This window comes from Siphateles boraxobius, unplaced genomic scaffold (assembly GCF_051911475.1).
Source record: "Siphateles boraxobius isolate OS27281-9 unplaced genomic scaffold, OSU_SipBor_1 22, whole genome shotgun sequence".
In the NCBI taxonomy this organism is placed as follows: Eukaryota; Metazoa; Chordata; class Actinopteri; order Cypriniformes; family Leuciscidae; genus Siphateles; species Siphateles boraxobius.
Genome location: NW_027508833.1, coordinates 30,865,850 through 30,888,488, shown reverse-complemented (window position 1 = coordinate 30,888,488; position 22,639 = coordinate 30,865,850). Strand labels below are relative to the sequence as shown.

Genomic DNA, 22,639 nt, shown 5'->3' with positions numbered 1-22,639 from the left:
TGCTTAATATTTTTATGGAAACCATGATATTTTTGTCAGGATTCTTTAAAGAATAGACTATAAAGTAAAAAAATAAAAACAGCATTTATTTGAGATCTTTTGTGAAATCAGAAATGTCTTCACAGTCACTTTTGATCATTTTAATAGGTTCTTTCTGCATAAAATAATTATTTTTTTCAAAAACAAAAAAATCGAACAGACTCTAAACTGTTGAACGGCAATGTATAAATGGCAAAAACACTAAGTGTAAAAAGCTAAGTGTTTAATAACCGGCCTATGAATGTGGGCAACATGTTGCTACTGATACTGTTGTATGTCTCTCTGTCCCATCAAATTCCTTTGCGGTCTGAAAAATCCTGAGCAGATTTGCCAATTTAGGCTCTTCCCTGTCCACAAACAGATTTGAAATGCACCAAAACACATGCAAAAGAAAACCCAGAGTGTATTACCTCATAACCACAGCGCGAGGCAAAATGATGAAATATGATGTATTCAATTTAAAAATCACCCAGACAGCCCATTATTCAATGCCTCCTGACAAAATCATCAGAGCATCTCTCAAAACTACTGCACATAACAGACAAAAAGCACAGCTAAATCAGTTTCAAATCCAAAAGTCCTGTAGTTTTTCTCTCTTTAGAGCTGTAAAGAGTGCTGCATTGTGGAAGTTCTCGAACTCAGCACCATTATGCCATTACCCGTGATGGCAACAAGATTTTAGATAAACAATATATACAAAAAAAAAAAAATCCAGGTATATATATACAAAAAAGAGTTTCCATCTACATATTTAATGGCAATTTTGGGATCTTACATAAAAAAAGCTGGATGTAAACAAGAGGATGCAATTTAAAACCCTCTCACTTGAGGTGGATTATATTCAGTAAGAAGAGTGTAAACTATGATAGAAACCAAATCTACCAAATAAATCTTTAGATGCGCTTAAAAAAAAACTTTTAAATTACAATTTGTTTCTTTTGAACCCATAGGATGGAAGCTCTTATTTAAAGTGCGGTCACATTAGTAAATTTCAGAAAAATTTTGTGGACAAAAAGAGGTCCATTATCTATAGTCAATAGTGGAGCAATGTATGAAGTACAGCTCACACAGAAATGAAACCAAGCATCTTTCTGTTGCTCAATGTGGTGAATTTCCATGACCAACTGAACCCAATGCTAAATCTGCATGGTGAAATATTTTATATCTCATGAATTACTATTGAAATGGTTGGATTTCACCCTCAAAAATTCACAGAGCAACAATAAATGTGACAGCACCTTTATTCAACTTTTTTTTTTTTAGTATATACAGAAATTGATTTTGCAACTTGGGTGAAAACATTGCAACTATAATTGCTTTTGTTTACTGGTTAACAGCCCTGATCACACTCTCACATCCACATCTGGATTCCTGCATCGCACGTTTGCACGCTTGTCCATCACTTGCATCACTGCAAGGCCATTTCAAGGACAATTTCCTTCATCTTGCAGAATGGAGCAGCTCAAACTGTCTGACCATTAACTCTCCCAGCTGTTTCAATAGAATGTCTTATAAATCACATGACTCGAATCGCAAGCTTACCCAGACCACACCACAAGAGACAACTATAATCCTTTTAGCTTAATAACCGTGCAATGCAAATCTGATTCATGAAAGCATATCAGGATACTGTACTTGTTAAAGAGAGATAGATAGATAAGATAGCTAAGATAGATAGATATATAGGGGAGGGGGACTGAGGCAGATCTTTTCTCCGGGCAGCTAATTATCTGATGGTTGTTTTTTTATTCATTGTAAGCAAGAGCAGTTCATGGCCAGTAACCTGGTCACTCGACAATGATGGGAGAGGCTCTAGGGCCCTGAGTGAATCTCACCAAGCGTTCTGTCTCCAGAACTCACTCTAATTAAACAAGGTTCTATCTATATTCGTCCTTTAATCAAGCATGCTGTTTACACAGAGCTCATGGTGCCGAACGCCACAAGAGGCATGAGCTCACATTGTCCTCACGTGCACGTGGCCTCTGTGAAAAGCAGGTGATTAATACTCACTCCTTAGTGTGTACTCATGATGATCTCTTTATATTATTCCCAGGGCATTCATAAACATCTAACACAGAGCCCTCAGATGAAAATATTCATAAGCGATGTAAGCTAAGACAATCTCAGTAATGATTGTGAATATTGTTTTCATTTAATATTAGTGTTGCACTGCTGTTGGTTGTAACTATGTGGTCTCTTAGTCCAGTGACCACTAGAGGTACACAAGGGGATGCTTAAAAGGCTGTATATGTGTTATTCAAGGCTGGCAAAGTTAACTTCAAGATATTTGTTAAACAAATTAAGCAAAATGTTAAATTACCATTCATTCTGCTTCCAGAAGTCATGTGATTAATCATGGTATTATTGTACTTGCAGGTACTCAATAGTAGAGTAAGTAGATAATTTTATAATAATTTGCTTTAGTACATAAAAAAGCCAATTATGGTATAACGAAACTCTAAATATAATTAATATCTGTAAAATATTTTATTAAAATGTCATCTGAATATTATCAGGAAAATATTTACTTTAATAAATTAATCAGAAAAAATATATTTGTTTTATTATTATTATTACTGTGAAAAATAATTTAATAAAATCTTTTTACATTTTCTAAAATTTTCTATGGAGACCATTGAGGCCCCCTAGGGGTCTCTTTTTCACAGATTGAAAACCTTAAAACAAGGCACCTTATCTGAGATTTCTCCAGGGGAGATGTCCCAGTAGCACAAAAAATATACTGTAAGTTGCTTTGGTTAAAAAATATGCTGACTAAATCAGATTAGACCATTGAAGGTGGGTGGTTAACATAAGCATTAAACAGAAGACCTCGGTGGCACTTGTGGAATCAAAAGGTCACTACACCGAGAACAGGGTACACTTTAGCAAAGCATTGCTCTCACTTAAGGAGTCTTCAGACTATTATAACAAGCAGCTCTGATTATTGAGACCAATATAACCTTGTCATTGCTGTCATTTAGTGCATTTACATGCACCCTCATTATTTATGTTTTTTTAGGCAATATTGTGATTAAACTTTACCTCCCGTAAACGCAACACTTCGAACAAACTAATGCGATTAAGCTCATAATCGTAGTAACCATATTTGCATTGAACTATATGGCTTATGCTGATTTTAATAGCAATAAACAGGCATGTATACACTACACATTCATCTCACTACTGACCATAGTGCGCATGTGCTCGGTTCTACACTGATGCTGTGTGTTGTTCACACAACTTCACAGATGAACTGTGACAATATTTTCTGATGTTTTCTCTTCTCCAAATCACTAAACTGTCAACACAACTCGCTGTGCAGTCTCAGCATCTTCATCCAGATGGTGCAAAAAATGAGACGGCAACATAGGCAAACTCGGCATTGCAATGCGCCAAATAATATCCAGTACGTCTATAAAAATTTATTTTGAATTTCACGTGAGTAGATTAAAACAATGGACAGTAACATGCATACTGTATGGCTATCTGAATGGGGTATAACCATACTTATTAGCGAATAATCAAAATAATGAAAATAACAGTTCTGCTCGTGTTATGTAAACATCTTACAGCGATTAAGACATTGCTTTGATTATTAGAAATAATTGCATTATTGGTGCACATACAAACATAGTCATTGAGTAAATACTGTTTCCTGTCTGAGGCTACAGATATTTGAGATCTCATATGAATGAGATGTCCAGTAATTTGAGGCTTAAACTACATTAAAATGAAACTGAGTTCCTGACAGTAGCCATTTTGGATCTCATTAATATGAGACACTGGCCGTAGCTGAACTGGGGACCCGGAGTAGACAAGCTGCCATTTTGAAAGGGCACGTCAGAATGTGAATTGCCAACTAAGACCACCTCCTGACTCAGCGTTAGATAAGACACAGTGAAAGCGCAAGAGCGTGAGAGAGATAACTGGAACCCATAGACCGTTCTTGTACAGCCGCCTAGGAAACTTATCTCTAATAGTTCAGTTACCAAAGAATCTTAGGTGTCATTTGAATTTATCTGTATGAATACAAAAGAAAAAATGTGTGTGTGAGGACAGGTTTTCATCAAAGCCTATTTCCTTCTCAATTCTCGAAATTGTGACTTTTCTGTATATCTGACAGTAATGACATTGTCTCTTTATTCCTCACAATTGCCCATATACAGTTCATTAAGAAATTGTGACTTTACTGTATAGCAATTGTGACTATTTTTTTTTATTGGATTTTTATTCCCCATATAAACCCCCAAATAAACACAACAGAACTTGGTCTGAAGTGAGGTTTACGTAAGGTAACATGAAAATAAGAGGGGAAGCCTGAAATCTGCCCCAATGACTCTGAATTAGAGCTTGTGCAGTTCCATTTTTCACCACAGATTTACATTGGAAAATTGTGGGGTGCTGTAGAGCCAGGGAGGGCTCAGGCATCCGCTGCCCTGCTTAATATCATTAATACACACCTGCTGAAGCCATACATTACATTTTAATATATCCTGCACACTTTCCGACTTAATCTGAAAAATATTTGTTGCAGAATGCTAAACATATTTACAATCTATTATTTATTCAGTTTATAAAGAGGTCTACGATTTGGATGAACTGCCCTTACAGACGAGCCACGGCTGCTCACACCCCCGATATGATACAACGGTGTATTACAGGTGGGTTGATAAGCAGCCTAAACCTATCCAGAGGATGAAAAGAGACCTTATTGACTTCCAAAAAAGGAAAGCACCACAGACAAGATGAAAGAGGAGGAGACAGAGCAAAGAATTAAAGAGAAATCTATGATCTTTACAAGGGAGTGTCAAACCTTTGGAGAAAAGAAAGATCTGACAGCATCCAGGATGACCATTTCTATTTCCTGTGGCCTAGAAATAGTTCAAATCAGGGCTTTAGAAAGGCTTTAGAGGAGAGAAAAAGCAGAAGGGGTGAGAAATTGAAAGGGACAGGATAAAGAGAAGAGAAGAAATAAAAGCAGCCGTTCAGAGGACTCCAATATGACGCTAAAAGTTGTTTCCACGCAGGACGTGACCTTTTTCAAGCGATTTCCCCTTCAGGTGAGTCTATTTCTCCATGTCAGCACTTTTTCCCCAAAAAGCACAGCAGGACATAAGGACACTTTTGCCTCTTGAATTTTAGCTTGACTCGTCACAACAGGAATCTGCTATCTTGCATTATTGTCTCTCTTACAAAAAAAACAAAACTGCACTGGTTCATTGTTATGCAGTAGCACAGTCTCTCCTGCACACACCGGGGGGGAAAAAACCCTTCCTCTTCTACTACACACACACACACCTCTGCACCCACACACACTGACCTACTGTGTGAGATGTCTGTGTGGGTGAATGATTTAGTCACACAGCTGTAATGAATAATTAGACGTAATGCCCATAGCGGCACAAATGCAAGTGAGATAAACACACAGCTGTGTCCTCGCAATACACACTCTCACCTGAGCCACAAGCTCAAGCTGTGTGTCATCTCTCAATATACAGGATCTTAAGTCATTTTATTGACTAGTGGGTAAAAGCCTGGAACTATGCTATGCCAAAAGTCTATGTGTGTTGCTGATAGAGAAGATTAAGTGGCTGTATGTGACTGTGGGTGTGCACTTGTGTAATTTTGACAGGTGAGTTTCTTCTCAGCAGGGTGAACGTGAGCTAAAGAGCAAAGTGAAAGGTCATCACCACTCAAATGTCACTCAAAACCAGGGAGGCTAATCGATCCCAGAGCCCCTGAAACAAAACAGAAGAGCAATACTCAGTGTCCTCAGGATGGCCAATCATTCCCATTGTCATCACTAGTTATTTTCTCCCAAAAGAAAGAACCGAACTTCCTGAAACAAGTTGTCAGTAATTCCAGTCTTAATTCCTGAATGAACCTACGTAGGTTTGTAACACATTTGCATAATGCCAGTTTATGGTCTTCATTGACTGCCCGCGAACAACGTCTACTTTGACCCATCCTCAAACACTTCAGTTGTAACTGAGGCCTAGAAGAGTTTGGTTCGTGTCGTCGACATGTCGAGAAGACACTGTCTTCTGCACTGCGAGAGCGAATCCACTTTGCATTCACTTCCAATGGATGAGGACTCAAGCTCAAATAGATGTGGTAAAATGCTCAGGAAGCCTCTGGAGCAGAAAGTCAGATAGTGAACGTTTCGTTTCCAACATGTGCTGTAAGCAGTAGACTAATCACAACAGACTGGGCCATCTGGCCAATGAGGAGAGTAGGCTCTCGGAAAGTGGTTTAGAGACCAAATCCATGATCGAACTGTTTCAGACAGTTTCAAAGTAGGTGATGCTGCAATGTATATCATAAGAAAATGTAAGTGTTTTTTTTACCTTGGATGCATGTAAACCTATTGTAGGAGAAAGTAGCGAACCATGACTTTTGTACCTTGACCCTCTCAGCCCTTCCCTCGTCTGGAAAAAGTAAACTCAACCTAAAATCAGCCTAGCTTACTGTGTCCTCTTCTATAGTGCTGCATACATTACCTTTGACAAACAATGCAACAAGCAAACAGCACAGTGAGTATGAGAGTATTCACCAAAATAAAACAAAATTAATAAAATGCAAACCCTCATTGCAAATAATTGCATCATCTCACAATTGTTAAGTGCATTTCAGCGGAATATGGTGACAACTGGCTGGGTTGCAAAATGTATGACACACAAAATCAATGAAATATTATGTAAGCTGAAACATCATGACAGCGATCAGAACAAAGCAAATTAGTGACAGACACTTCTGCATCATAGACAGTGAACAGCAATCGTGGCATTTTGGAACCCACCAAAACAAACAAGCAATGTTGAAAATAAATAATATCATAAGACTGGCACAGCAGCTGATTAAATGTATGTAACAGACGGTAATAAACTTATGCTTTATTTGGGGGGAAAAATTTACTATTATGCAGATTTAAAACAGAAGGTTGTTGAGTTAATAAATTTACAGATTGACCAGTAATTCCACAAAATCACTGTTTTCTCAAATAAAGCATAACATATATAAAACAGTGGCAGTGTTATACCATACCATACAGATGGTAACAGATACCATAATAAAATAAGTTGGAATATGACCTATTAGATTTTAAATAACTTACCCAAACAGCAAACAATTGCAAACAAAAAGCTTTAGCTTCTTGGCTAATGGGGTCTCGCTTGTTATTGCTGGGGTTGAAACAAGTGTCCTGCATACGTCCTGAGATGTGAAGCCAAAACATGTTGGTCGCCCCCTGGTGGCTGGCTACAGTATAGGTCTTAAACCCCGCCCTCTCAATGTAATCAAATGGGGCACGAGCCAAACTAAAGAATCCAATTACACTTCAAATCCCTTTTTACCAAAGATGGCTCCAGTCATTTTAGGTACTTCTTATCATGCAGACGTATTTTTCCAATTAGTTTGGTTTTAGTTAGTTATTTGATGCTATAAAAACAGGGAATAACATCATTTTTGACAGCTATGCTTGCGACTAGGTCTATGGGTGCGGGAGTGTGGGCGAGACCAACTCATGCTACTCCAACTCAGGTTCACTACTGTGCAGACTCGGGCTCCGAACAACGTAATCGGCAGGGACCGTTTTTCTACAGTGGAGAGAAAGCTGAGATCCGCAGTCCATATTTTTACTGTCTATGGGTTGAAAGGCTTTCAGAAGCTTTGGCTTTCTGCTCCAAATTAAGCTCTGGTGTATATCTCCCTTTGCCGATTAACTCAAAATTTACATTAAAAGTTAATCTTGATGGATACATCAAGATTGGATAATAAAAACACAAAATAGAAATGGATAATAAATTAGCAACAATGTCCTTCTCACTAATGTTATGCGTTTTCTATAGTGAACAGTGCTAGCTATATTATCAGAGTCCCACCCATTTATAGGGAAAATTCGATTGGTCAATTAATGACTAGCTATTGCTTGGCCCTCTGTATGTTCATAGCTGGACCACCAATCCCTGAGCTGAAAGCTTTAGGCGAAACGGGCATCTTTCATTTAACCCTTCACATTCCAACACAAACTGAAAAGGCAGATTTGAAAGGTTTATTTCCTCAAGAAGATTTAGATGTTTAGATGTCAAATAATGAATTCCTAAAATAACATTAGAACTGTTGACTTTTTATGTTGACAATGTTCTTATCTTTGTTTTTAACATAGTTCTAAAGACAAAATTAAAACAAATTTGAATTCCTGAAAAGAATGATCTTGAAATCATTGTAAATAATTAAAAGTTATTTAAAGGTATTAAAGTTTAAAAAATTGCTTGGGTTGTTTCAAATATTAAGCATTACAACATAACAGCTACTTATAATAAATGTATTCAATACTTTTAAATGACAATGCAAACAATGATCATCAAGATTATGCGTGACATAAGTTACTCAATAGCAACCTTGTTTTAAATTTTATAATTACCACATCATTGACTCATATACTCTAGTAGACAGTCACTCTAGAAATGCAACGCAACTGAAAGAGAGAAATGGAACGCAACTGTAAGCAACAGACCACTCCAATTTGAGGCTCTTTAAAAAAGCGGCAGTTAAAATACATGCCGCATTTAAAAAAATGAACCGTCAATGTCAGAACTCCCACCAAGCCAACTGCTCCAAAAGTAGTGTGCGTGATTATAATGATTACTACGATAATCTCCGGAAAGTGCATAAAATGGCCTTTGAGGTGTTTTTTCATTGAGTTCGATAGCAATTCTGCCATACAATCAATACAAGCAATCTATATCATTCGAAATTTCTCAACTTCTTTAGAAGATTTTCATGAAGCCAGACCATGGACCCTTTCTGTAATATGAGAGAAATTTGTTGTGATAATATCTGTTTTTAAAATTAATCTCAGGTAGCCACGATCAAACTGAAGATTTGCTTATATGAGGAAGGGAATGGAAATGTCTGAACTGGACAGATGATGACAGCTGGCCTTCATGCTTGATAACATAAATCAAGTCCTGCTACATTAATACATCACTGTCTGTGAGCGGCACTGCTGATCCAGCTTGCCTGTGTGACACAAACACCCTCAGCATGTTACCTCATATGTTCTCAGCACATTTCCACATGGGTACACTTCCACTGGATTCTGATTCCAAGGGGTGCTTATTTAGTTTGTTTGAAAGGCAAAGAAGAAGATTTAAATCGAATTACAGACAGAGAGAAGGAAATCAACACTTGACAGCCCTGGAGATGCATAAAAATAAATGGAAATCCCACACTTGCTGCTGTTCTACTTGTTGACGTCAGAGCCTCACGAGACGGTCCGACGATATCGGGAAACTGCTCAAGCAAGCGGATCGGACAGAAAGATAAAGTAGAACGCCGTGGTTAATCAATTGCTGAGAGATCCCAGTCACTCACTCACCTTCCTGTACTGCCTGGAAGGGGTTGTTGGGCTCGATAAGTTTGATAGAATGGGTAATCCTCTCGCTCTGGAGGATGTCGTCATTCAAACTCAGGTCTGAAATGGCCAGCTGAAAAACCTCGTCATCCCGTACGGCGTTTTGTTCAAAAATAGCTCCTGTTGAATGAAACAGAATGTATGTTGCTATTAATATTTCATTAACATTGGAAACCATTGCACAGTTATTACAAACTTTCCTATCAATCTCCAGGGTAAAGATGAAGGGGGTGCAGATTCATAATGTGCATTAAAATGTTGAAACTATTTTATACCCTTTCAGGTTATAGAGAATGCACCATTTAACCATCAGACACAATTTACAGCAACTTCCTCACCTGTCAATAGCCAACAGCACTTTAGGAGTGAGTTCAGCACCATGGAGAGCGTAATCACTGGAAACGCTGTAAATATTCTATACGCATCCTTAATTTGTCAAGGGCGTTTTACAGTCTGTGGAAACACAGTGGGTTGTAGGCCTACGGGAAGATATTTTATGTCAAGGGGATCTTATACATGATAAGGTGCATCCGTGGAAAATTTGAGCTGTTTTTATATGTTGTTAGAGTTTGCAGAGTCCTTGAAAAGTCATTCAATTCAGAAAGTGGACAGGCCATGCAAAAATCCCAGACAGATGAATGAAATGGAAAAATAAAGAAAAGGATTGTGCTCTTACTGCACAGCTACTTACAAAATAAATAAAAAACTGGATATGAAGTATTGATTTGAGAAAATTATTTTATAATCTTACTAGTAGATTAGCTTAACACTTCCACAAATAAAAACAATCAGCCTAGCAACAAGACAAACACTGATGCAATATTACAATATTAATTTAGATACCATTAATTTCCATTAATTAATCTAAATGTTTTGAATTGCACGATTCTACCAACGTTTAGAGACTGGAAATAATACAATATACATGGTTTGAGCCCTAGTTTGTTGCCATGGACAGTGAAAATTGTCATTAAATATCCTGTTTAGAAGTCAATATGCAAAATGATTCTGTTCAATGCCACGATTGATCTAACAGATTCAAGAATTTCAGAGGGCCATGCACTAAGCAGGGGAATTTTTTTTTAATTCAGCTGCTTACATATTAATACTAAACATAATATTGCACAGAGCAATTTAAACGTTGACTTCACATGACTGAGTAACACATAAAGTTCTGTTTCACTAACAAGACCATGACACTTCGAAATACAGCCCAGTGTTAAATCAAAGTGTGTCTGGATGCAATCAATAAGGCTGATTTGTGCAGGACTATAAACAGTGACCCATCAATGATATGACACATTGAGATCAAGCCGACAGTGATAAAATGCACAGAGCAGCCGGCCTGAAGTGCCAAAGGTGTAGGAGAAGCAAATAGGGCTTTATTCAAGCCATGCACTGAGGCAATAATAGCACGCTCATTTTAATCACTTAGCCAACATATGCAGTTAAAATACAACCGGTTATAAGGTTATAAAAAGGAGAAACCTTTTCAAAACCTAGTTAAAAACACATGCGCTAAGCTTTTATACTCCATGCAAGGTTGCATTTGTGGTTTCATACTATATACAGTATATACATACATATAATACTTTCCTTTAAATACGAGTTCATTAAACTTAATCATTTTATTTTATTTTTTACAAATTAAGGTATTTTTAACAAACATCCTCATTTTTTTTAATCATGAATATCAAGACGCTTTCTTTAAGTCACTCTATTTGACACAAACAAAATGTATTTTCGTTAAAATAAAAAATCTAAATACACAATCATGAGGGTCTAAAAGTGAACTCTCTATTTTGGTTTTCTTGTCACATGACAACAAAATGGCTTCATGCATGTCCATTACACCAAACTGACTTTGGCAGAGAATTATTAATAATATTTTAATACAAAATATATTTCTTAATTTTAAGGATAAAGGATTAGGCTAAATTATGCAAACATTTTCTTTTATCACTTTTAAATGTTTATGTTTAAATGTAAGCTTCAAATCCAATTTTGAGTGATCTTTGTGGTGAGGAGAAGAGCCAAGCACACCGGATGATGGAGAACATCCACTGCATACAAAAGAGAGCTTCCCTATACCAACAGAAGAGCACCAGAAGCATCAGATAAAACACCAGAATACGGCAAGAACCAGTTTTATTTATCCTAATGCTAACCAGCTTTATTTAGCCACGTTTCTCAAAATAACATATTTACAGGTGTTTTGAGCCAATCTATTCAAATCAGCAAGCAAACCAATTCCGTTCCCAGTGTAAGTTACCGGAGAGGACCGAATGCAGCATCTAGGCTGCTAACCTTACTAATACAAACGAGTGAGAAAACAAAAGCGTCTGAGAAAAAGATTATTCGATCTACAATAGTTAGAAAATCACACAAGTTGAAGTTCAGTTAAGAAACGCCGAGAAAACATGCACGAGAAGAGACATGTCGCGCGCTCATACCTCACTGAACGGAATTAAAATTTCCGTCACGTTCAACAGAAAGTTCAGGCTTAAGGGTGGGGAGGGGTGGACTGGAGTTAACCCTGAAAAACACTGAGAATAGACGTCTCGATTTGATTTCGTCTCGTGTAGCTAAAATCACTACGCGTTTGCCATCACCTGAAAGACACTTTGTGGACCTGTTTGCTAATGTTTCCTGGCAAGTTAAAGCCATTTCTCAAATGACAAACTGTTCAGGGGAGTGAATGTGTCTTCTATCAAGTCAAATCTGCACGCTTTAGACTTTAAAAAGCGATGTACTGAAGAAAGTCATCTGTGAAGACCGTACTTACCAATGTGAATAATGGAGTCCGCGCGAGCTGAGCGGCACTGCAGGATCCATAAGGAGAGGCTGATCACGAGCAACTCCATCTCCAGTTCTTGCCACGGTGTATCATCCACGCGTCCACGTCGTTTCAAAAATCCAGTTCCAGAGAAAAAAGAGCGTGCGCGAGAACGACCACTGTAGAGGAGATCAAGGATACGTCACTTCTATCTTTCTCCGAGATCTATTAAAATTGAGAGTGAGAAAGGATATTTCGCGGGGGGAAAAGAAGCTCTCAAGGGAAGGAAAGCAGAAGAGGAGGGGTAGGAGAGCAAGGGATACGACGGGGGTACCACGGTCAGAGGCAAAGCAACGAGTCCGCGCGCTCCAGCTCTCACTGTGGTTTGGATACTGCTAACTGCAACGCAGAGTCCCCCCCTCTCTCCCCCGCTCTCTCTCTCTCTCTCTCTCTCTCTCTGAAAGCTCGCAGATCTTTGCGTTTCGCTCCACCACGTGACCGAAGAATCGAAAGATCGGGACTGTACGGTAAAAACCAAGGAGAAATTAAATCTGCGCGCGCCGGAGAGAGTCGGAACAAGCGGAGTGGCGGCGGGAGGTCTTGCGCAGCCCTCAGCGCGTAAAGTTCAACCGACCACCAGGAAGAAGAATTTCCTCAAATATTTCATTCTAAACTATGCGTTCCTATTGAGAGACAGACACAACCCCCTGACTAATTTTGAATTAGGGCTGCTGGAGGGGGAGAAAAGTTGGTTATACGGACGCGTAAAATCTTCCATAGAAGTTCGCCGCACTAACAGCGACTCCAGAAGTTGTAGAGAGGAAAAAGGCGACCTCAGGCTGAATGGTGGATGTTTTGTCCGGTACTGAATAGACCCTCTAGCACACTGAAAAAGAAAAGAAACGGGATCTGTAGCAACCACGGAACGAAGGAAAACACGGGTGACTGAGGCTGAAATGACTGTGAATGAATGGACATAACGTCAAGTCTATGGCGTATACGCATGTATACAACAACATTGCACCGGTAATCAGGTGAGTCGTTTGAACGCTCAAGTGCAGCTCATTGAAAAAAATCTTTATCTCAACATTTAAAAAAACATGAAAATGCGACTCTCAAGTCACGTTTCTTGCAGAAATTTTCCAGCATACGTTTCTGATTGTTTCCTCTATATAGGATGAAGAATGATAACCTTCACCTTACAATTAAAGGATATTTCTTGAGACAACACTAACAGAAATATCTCTTAATTGTTTGGTGAAGGCTATCAGGTCGTCTTGGATCACTCGGACATGGACAGCGCCACAGCGCCCCTATGGTGACTTAGACGAACTGCTGTCGCGAGGCTCTGTCAACCCTACTGATTAGAAATGAGTTCATATGTTTAATAAACTGAGCAAAATTTTAACTTTTGTATGCAGTGAATGTATTATAAGGTCATTGACGGGTTGTTGTTGTTTGTTGTTGTTGTTGTTTTCAGGTAAATTATTATTTCGTTTTTCTTTTCAGTTTCGTTTCCTCGGGTAATTCTTAATCATCTTTTAATAAAAATAATTTTCCATTTGAAATACCATATTAGCTAAATAACCAAAAATGAATGATGATGTGTAGAGCCAGTTCTAGAAGAACATTTTCACCCCCACAGAATTATTCTTCAATGTGCTGAATCTATCATATAAATATCAAAATAGGTTGAATGGAATTAGAGGAATGGGGACTAAATTGACAGCATTTGTGGCATAATACATAATACAATCATTTCAATTCATCCCACGTTTTTAAAGGGGTGTTTGATTATGATTTCAATTTTCTAACTTTAGTTAGTGTGTGTTACTGTTTGAGCAAAAACAACATCTGCAAAGTTACAACGCTCAAAGTTCAAAGCAAAGGAAGATATTTGCTTTTAAAGAAATCGTTTTATAAAGACTACAACAAATGGCTGGTAGGGATTACACTACATTTCTCCCGGGTTAGTGACATCACTAACCCTAAAATTTACATAAACCCCGCCCCCAGGAACACAAAGTTCATGTTGAGAAGAGGAAGAGTTGTTGTAGTAGAGCACATTTGTAAGTCTGCTCAAGCTGTCGCATCCGTCTTTTCACATTTATTGCAATACAGTACGTAACACAAATGCAATAGCATATCACTATGTAGGCATCTTACAACAGTTCCTACACGAGCGATTTTATAGATGATCATGAGAGAATATGCTAATCAAAGACTTGAAGATAGTTAACTCCACATCAGCAACATAAATTCATCAACTAACCATTCAGAAACGTCCTGTTGCACTCTAAATGTTGTCACTTCTTCTTGAGTCTCAACATTATTTTCCAACTCAAGTTTAAACATAAAAGGCAGAACTGTTTCGGCCATTTTAGTGCTTGTCTGCCTGAGGTCATCAGAGCTGCTAACACACAGCTGTTGAAGCTCCGCCCTCTGTGTAGGCAGCAGCATCTCATTTGCATTTAAAGGGAAACACACGAAACGACAAGTTTTTACTGTCCCTCAAAAAGGGACACCTTTAACATGTTGTAAAAATTATCTGGGGTATTTTGAGCTAAAACTTTACATACACACTCTGGGGACATCATAGACTTATTTTACATATTGTAAAAAGGGGCATTATACCTCCCCTTTAATAAGGCACTTATAATGGAAGTAAACAGGGCAAATACATGCCATACATGTTAACATAAAACTAGTGTGCATAAAATCACTTACTAACCATATATCCAATATACAGTATTTCAACTTTATTGTCATGACAGTGTAATACTGATGACATAACTTCCTTATTTGCATGGAGCTGAGCAGGTAGTCTGTCAGACCGTTGTCTTGAATTAGCGAAGGACATTAGCTTGTCTCCTTTTTGTTGCCTGCACATATTTGAAATATCTGATGGCAAAAACAAGACATGCTACATCTGTACCTGACACCGGTGAGTGACGGCCTCTGTTGATGTAATGGAAACACCTACGGGAATTACATCAGTGATGAATGTCTTGATGAGTTGTAGATCTGGATACAACAGTAGTTTCACTAGAACAAAAAAAAGAGAGCGAAAGAGAGACAGAATTTAGACTTTACATGTGAAAAGCATACACTATTTTTAAAAGTTTGGGGTCAGTAAGATTTTCTTTTTAGAAATTAATACTTTGATTTAGGCGTTAAATCCATCAAACAAAATAATTCTATTTCAAATAAATGCTTTTAAACTTTTTTAATTAAAAAAAATAAAAAACATCATGGTTTCCACACAAAACAAATATTAAGCAGCACAACTTTTTTCAACATCAATAATAAGACATGATGGAAGATGTAAGCTTTATTGTAAAATATTAATAAATAAATAAAATAAATAAACATGAAAATTATATAAATTATGTAATATAGACATAAAGTAACATGAAGTAACATACTGACAGTGTTTACTTCTAAATGCTTCATTAATGCTAAAAGTAGGTATAGCTGCAGACCGAAGATCTCCAAAATGGGGCATGAATGACTTACATTTCAAAATAAAAATTCGTAAATTAAACATTGTTTCTAGTTGATCTAAAATAAAACATAATTTTTACATGTGGGAACGTTTTAGTCTGTTGCTTTGTTCCATTGTCTGGTGAGGTCCGGTTGGGGAGTTACAGGCGGCCCAGCTCTGCAATCTCATTTTTATTATCCGCAAATCCCAACATGCAGTCAATTTCATTGGTTAAGGTTAGGGTGTAGGGTAGATTTAGGGTTAGAATTTGTTGAAGCATTGTGTAGGAAATCAGCACTGCGACTGACATGACCAATTCAATTTTTGGAATCGGCTGTGGGGCGCAGTTTGCACTGAAATTGTTTGGGGGGGGGGGGGACTTACATTAATGGCATGTGTCTGTCTGTCAAGGAAGCCACGCCCTATTATGGAGCTACCACCCTGTTTTGGAGTTCCCACTCGATTTGGAGATCTTTACACTATTTCTGATTTTTTTTTAAATAATCCTGAGTTTCTGTGGAAATAAACATTATGCATTCCTTTAACATTCCGTTCATCCCTACATAGAAAAGCCCTCTCTCAGCTTCATTGAATCGGCACCTGATACTTGTGCATGTGAATATGTGGTTGTAATCGGAACTAATGGTAATGAAGAGCTTCCCTGTGTTTGCTGAAGCATGTGGTAAGTACTGAGTCTGACTCAGCACTGCTGATTGTTAATGAGACCCTCCATCTTCAAACCTCAAGGTTGGATTAGTGTACTAATCTGTGTTTTGGCTCCACTGGCTACACACTTCAGCTAGACTCTGGGTGTTAACCTAACAAGATAGAACAGCGTGTGTCACAACTTATTTGGTCAATACTAGACTTCACTGCAGGGACTTTGTGAGAGGGCAAAGAGCAGAGACCAGTCAACAATACACCAAATATAGGATTTCTATGAGCTAATAATTTAATGTTCCAAAGGATTATGATAAATGTAATTGCTGAGAGAAAGAACAGTTTAAGATTTGCCGTTGTTTTGTGAATTTTCACTGACAAACTCCAGTCATTTCAATAGGAATCACACGATTGGAATTTCTTGAGGAAGAGTCCGCAATAGTTTCAAGTTGGTCACCATGCATTGACCAACAGAAAGCAGTTTGATTTGAATGTGACTTTTGTATGAGCTGTGCTTCATGCATCACTAAACTATTGACAATAGACAGTGGACATTTTTTGCTTAAAAATGTTGCAGTTCTAAATTGTGTAAAAATGTATTACGGTGAGACACTACAGGGGAAAAAACGTCTCGGTTACATATGTAACCCTCGTTCCCTGAGTAGGGAACGGAGACGTTACGTCGGATGACGACGAATGGGGGTTTCGCCTAGAAAGCCAATCATCTTCGTGTATTATAAAACGAGCCAATGGCGATGAAATGCCATGGGTCTGCGGAATTTGCATAGCGTAACTCCGCCCCACCTCGTGGGTATAAAAGGAGGACGCTCGGCAACATGCAGATATGTCTTCGCTGAGGAGCCGAGACTGAACTCAGGCGTCTACCCAGCGGTACAGCGGAAGTGGCAGGGAGACGTAACGTCTCCGTTCCCTACTCAGGGAACGAGGGTTACATATGTAACCGAGACGTTCCCTTTCGTAGTCACTCCGAGTTACGTCGGATGACGACGAATGGGGGTCCCCGTGAAATCACGCCACCTTCACAGCTGTCTTCCAGTGCCCTGCGAAAGTCTGATCCCCCTGTCGTGATACTGGCACAGACGAAGGAGTCCTACTTAACACAGGAATACCAAGGTACACTGGGAAGCATATCTCAGAGGAGATATGCCGCAGCATGCCTACCCGTAGGGAGGACTTAAGATACACATATGGCCGGAGGGCACATATGGAGGAACACTGGAGTGACCAGCCCGAGGGGTGGCAACTTTCAACTCCAGGAGGGCAAGATGGCTTGCCAAGGGAAAGACACATGCTCAAGGAGGCTTACAGTGGAAATACACATGTGGGGGTTACTCAGGGAGGAACCATGCACACGGAGGCACCTAGCCGACGCCCAGGCAATAGACACTGGCGCCAGCATCAACAGTGCTGGAGGAACTCAGGGCTTCAGAGAGGAAGGCTCACCTGAGGAATAATCGCACGTATCCAGTCCGTGGAGTGGAAAGGCGAGCAAGCGAAGACACCTGAGCGGGTCCAGTACTAGCTGACTGAAGCGAGTACACGAGAGGACACAGGCTCCACTCGGAGATTATAGAATCTGGCGAATGTGTTGGGTGTCGCCCAGCCTGCAGCTCTACAAATGTCTGCCAGCGAGGCGCCATGCGCTAGAGCCCAAGAGGAAGCCACACTCCGGGTGGAGTGGGCTGTCACACCAAGGGGGCACGGTCGGCCTTGCTGTTGGTAAGCCAAAGCAATGGCGTCCACTATCCAGTGAGACAACCTCTGCTTTGAGAGAGCCTTTCCCTTCAGTCTCCCACCATAACAGACAAAGAGCTGGTCTGAGGTCCTGAAACACTGCGTTCTGTCTACGTAAGCGCGGAGAGCGCGTTCTTTGAAAGAGCAGTGCCAAGGCTGGGTCTGCCTCCTCCCGGGGCAGCGCTTGCAGGTTCACCACCTGGTCCCGGAAGGGAGTGGTGGGAACCTTGGGCACATATCCAGGCCGGGGTCTCAGGATCACGTGAGAGTGACCGGGCCCGAATTCCAGGCACGCTTCGTCAACGGAGAATGCGTGCAGGTCCCCTACCCTCTTGATGGAGGCCAATGCAACCAGGAGCGCTGTCTTCATAGACAGGAACTTAAGCTCCACTGATTGCAGAGGCTCAAAGGGAGCCCTCTGCAGGGCATTTAAGACCACTGAGAGGTCCCAAGAGGGAACGAGAGGAGGACGAGGAGGATTTAGTCTCCTCGCTCCTCTCAGGAACCTGACGATCAGGTCGTGCTTCCCCAGAGACTTACCTTGAACTGCTTCGTGATATGCGGCGATAGCGGCCACATACACCTTCAGGGTGGAGGGAGACAGCCTTCGCTCCAACCCCTCTTGCAGGAAGGAAAGCACGACAGAGATCAAGCATTTCCTGGGGTCTTCTCGACGAGAAGAGCACCAGTTGACGAAGAGGTTCCACTTCAACGCATAGACATGTCTCGTGGACGATGCTCTAGCGGAAGTGATGGTAGCCGCCACCGCTGGTGGCAGGGTACTCAAACCTGCCTCGTCCCGTCCAGGAGCCACACGTGGAGCCTCCAGAGATCGGGTCGAGGGTGCCAAAGGGTGCCCCGTCTCTGAGAAAGGAGATCCTTCCTCAGAGGAATTGGCCAAGGAGGTGCTGTCGCGAGGAGCACCAGTTCGGAGAACCAGGTCCGGGTGGGCCAATACGGCGCAACCAGAATGAGCTGCTCCTCGTCCTCCTTGATCTTGCACAAGGTCTGTGCGAGAAGGCTCACTGGGGGAAACGCATACTTGCGTAGGCCCCGCGGCCAGCTGTGCGCCAGTGCATCCGTGCCGAGAGAGCCCTCGGTCAGGGAATAGAACAGGGCGCAATGGGTCGAGTCGTGAGAGGCAAACAGATCTATCTGTGCGTCCCCGAACTGGTCCCAAATCAGCTGAACCGACTGGGGATGGAGTCTCCATTCGCCGGAGATGGGCCGAAACCGAGACAGCTCGTCGGCTGCAAAGTTCCGATCTCCCGGAATGTAGATAGCACGAAGGGACCTCAGGTGCTTCTGACTCCATAAGAGGAGGTGGCGTGCGAGTTGCGACATACGGCGGGAGCGTAGACCACCCTGACGGTTGATGTACGCTACAGTCGCGGTATTGTCTGAACGGACTAGTACGTGTTGACCCCTGAGCAACGTGAGGAAACGGTGCAGGGCAAGGCGTACTGCCAGCAACTCGAGGCAATTGACGTGCAAAAGGCGCTGGGGTCCTGTCCAGGAGCCCGCGGCAGCATGTCCGTTGCACATGGCGCCCCAACCCGTGGAAGAGGCATCTGTGGAGACAACAACATGCCTGGAAACTCGTTCTAGGGGAACTCCGGCCCGTAGAAAGCTGAGGTTCCTCCACGGAGTGAAGGACTGACGGCAGCTCGGAGTCACTGGGACTCGGAACGTGCCGTGATGCCATGCCCACCTCGGGACTCGATCGCGAAGCCACAGCTGAAGCGGTCTCATATGAAGCAATCCGAGCGGCGTTGCTGCGGCTGCGGATGCCATATGCCCCAGGAGCCTCTGAAACAATTTCAGTGGGACCGCACTCCGGCCATCGAACTGTCGAAGGCAAGTCAGCAGCGAGTGAGCGCGCTCGCTCGTAAGCTGCGCGGACATGGCGACCGAGTCGATCTCCATACCGAGAAAAGAGATCCTCTGCACGGGGCAGAGTTTGCTCTTCTCCCAGTTGACCCGAAGGCCCAGACGGGCTAGGTGCCGAAGCACAAGATCCCTGTGTTCGCAAACCTGGTCTCGAGAGTGAGCTAGGATCAGCCAGTCGTCGAGATAGTTCAGGATGCGAACCCCGTGTTCCCGAAGGGGAACAAGGGCAGCCTCGACGATCTTCGTGAAGACGCGAGGAGACAGGGCTAGCCCGAAGGGGAGAACCGCGTACTGGTATGCCTGCCCCTCGAAAGCAAACCGTAGGAACGGTCTGTGTCGAGGTAAGATGGAGACATGAAAGTAGGCGTCCTTCAGGTCTATGGCTGCAAACCAATCCCGTGGCCGCACACATTCGAAAATGCGTTTGGCCGTGAGCATCTTGAACGGCAGCCTGTGAAGGGAGCGGTTCAAGACGCGCAGATCCAGGATCGGCCGTAACCCACCGGATTTCTTGGGGACAATGAAGTACGGGCTGTAAAACCCTGACCTCATCTCGGCTGGAGGGACAGTCTCGATTGCACCCTTCGCCAGCAGGGTAGCAACCTCCGCTCTCATGATAGGGGCATTGCCACCGACCATAGTGAAGCGAACTCCCCTGAAGCGGGGAGGAGACCGTGCGAACTGAATCGCATAGCCGAGCCTGATAGTTCTGGCGACCCAGCGAGAAAGGCTGGGAAGCTCCAACCAAGCTGTCAGATACTGAACCAGCGGGGTCATACGAACCACAGGCGTCCCCCCGGAGGGGCAGCGAAGCGGAGTGACCAGCCCAGGCGAGGGTGGCAAAGCGGCCCGGAGCGGGGGCGCGGTCATGCTCCGCGTCCTGACAGAGGAGACCAGGGAAGGACCAGCGTTCCACGGGGGTCTGCTCTGCCAGGGGTCTGGCGATAGAGGGGGACGAGAGTGGTGAGGTCCGGAGACGGCACACACTGTCGCCCGCACCCTCCGGGACAGAGGGGGACGGGAGTGGCGAGGCCCGGAGGCGGCACACACTGCGGTCCGAGAACTCTGTGACAGAGGGGGATGAGAGCGGCAAGGCCCGGGGGCGTCGCGCACTGTCAACCGGCTCTGTGTGCTCAGTGATGGGTGTATTGATTCTTTCTTTGACCATAATAGGGTACTGCCCACCCGTGGGTGGGCAGCGGGAGAACAAAAGATTCTCCCCCGGCCCTCCGCCGGGGGAAGGAGGGGGCCTGCAACCACCTCCTGGGAAAAAACCGACACCATCACTGAGCAGCCCGTCTCAGGAGCGCCGCTTAGCCTGGCGTTTAGCGGGGCGCGGGGCTGGAGAGGGCTGTGGCGCCTTCCTGCGGCCTCCTCCACGACGCGGCCCGGGTGAAGGCTGCTGCTGGGGCCGTGCGGGAGGGGAGGGAGCCACAGGAGGGCGCCCTCGGCGGCGAGCAGTCTGAGGTGTCTGTACCGACGGCTGGGTGGAGGCAGCAGCAGGCCGTCGGGGCAGAATATGTTTAATCGCCTCAGACTGCTTCTGTGCAGTTGAGAACTGCTGGGCAAAGTCCTCAACCGCTCCGCCGAAGAGGCCGGCCTGGGATATGGGGGCGTCGAGCAGACGGGTACGCTCGGCGTCCCGCATATCAGCCAGGTTCAGCCATAGGTGACGCTCCTGGACCACAGAGGTGGCCATCACCTGACCCAGGGAGCGTGAGGCCACTTTCGTCGCTCGGAGAGCGAGGTCAGTGGCGGCACGCAGCTCATTGAAGAGCCCTGGGTCAGTCCCCGCCTCGTGCATATCTCTGAGCAGCTGGGCCTGGTAGACCTGCAAGGTGCTCATCGCATGCAGAGCGGCAGCCGCCTGTCCTGCAGCTCTGTGAGACCTCGCCACTAAGGTGGACGAGAATCTACAGGCCTTGGACGGGTGCTTAGGATTACCACGAGATGAAGCACTCTGAGGACATAGTTGCATGGCAACAGAGCGTTCAACCGGGGGAATCCCAGTGTACCCATGGGCGGCTGCCCCATCGAGGGGAGGAAAAGCGGAGAAAGCTGACGAACGTACACGGGAGGTCAAGGGAGCCTTCCATGATTTCGTCAACTCCTCATGCACCTCCGGGAAGAATGGCATTGGGGTTGGCTGTGGCCGTGAGGCGGCAGCCGCACCCAAAAACCAATCATCCAACCGCGAGCGCTCAGGGCAGGGCGGAGGGTTCCACTCAAGCCCGATGCTCGCGGCGGCCCGGGAGAGCATGGCCGTCATCTCGGGATCTGATACGGGCAACGCTGGAGCTCCAGAAGGAGGCAACGCAGCCGCATCGTCACTTCCCGATGACTCTTGCCCGCCTTGTGATGCCGTGATCGACATCGAGTCTTCCTCTGGAGCGCCGAATGAAACACGCGGGGCATCGAAGGATGAACCCGGTAGAATCACCGCGGCACTCGCGGGTTGCAACACTGTAGAGGGGGGCGTGGTCCGAGGACGCATCGTCGGATTGTCCCACACCGTAACCCTCAGATCACCCTGTCCACCAGCCGAAGTACAGCCTCTCGTGGAGGATGTAGACCGGGGTGTGGATGAGGGGACTCTCTCCCGAATGAGATCATTGAGTCT

At 43.3% G+C, this 22,639-nt stretch overlaps 1 protein-coding gene across 3 annotated transcripts in view; it reads right to left on the bottom strand.

The window, feature by feature from the left end:
* grid1a (glutamate receptor, ionotropic, delta 1a) overlaps positions 1-12,783 on the bottom strand; it is a 373,012-nt gene extending 360,229 nt beyond the window's left edge. The window contains exons 1-2 of one of the 3 annotated variants that reach the window (XM_077239644.1): positions 12,240-12,783; positions 9,419-9,574 (exon numbers count right to left, since the gene is read on the bottom strand). In XM_077239644.1, coding sequence (XP_077095759.1) covers positions 9,419-9,574; positions 12,240-12,318 — 235 coding nt within the window. In that variant the 5' untranslated portion in view covers positions 12,319-12,783. The remainder of the gene's footprint in view (positions 1-9,418; positions 9,575-12,239) is intronic. The other 2 variants (XM_077239645.1, XM_077239646.1) reach the window with 2 other exon arrangements.
* Between the last annotated feature and the right edge of the window lie 9,856 nt (positions 12,784-22,639).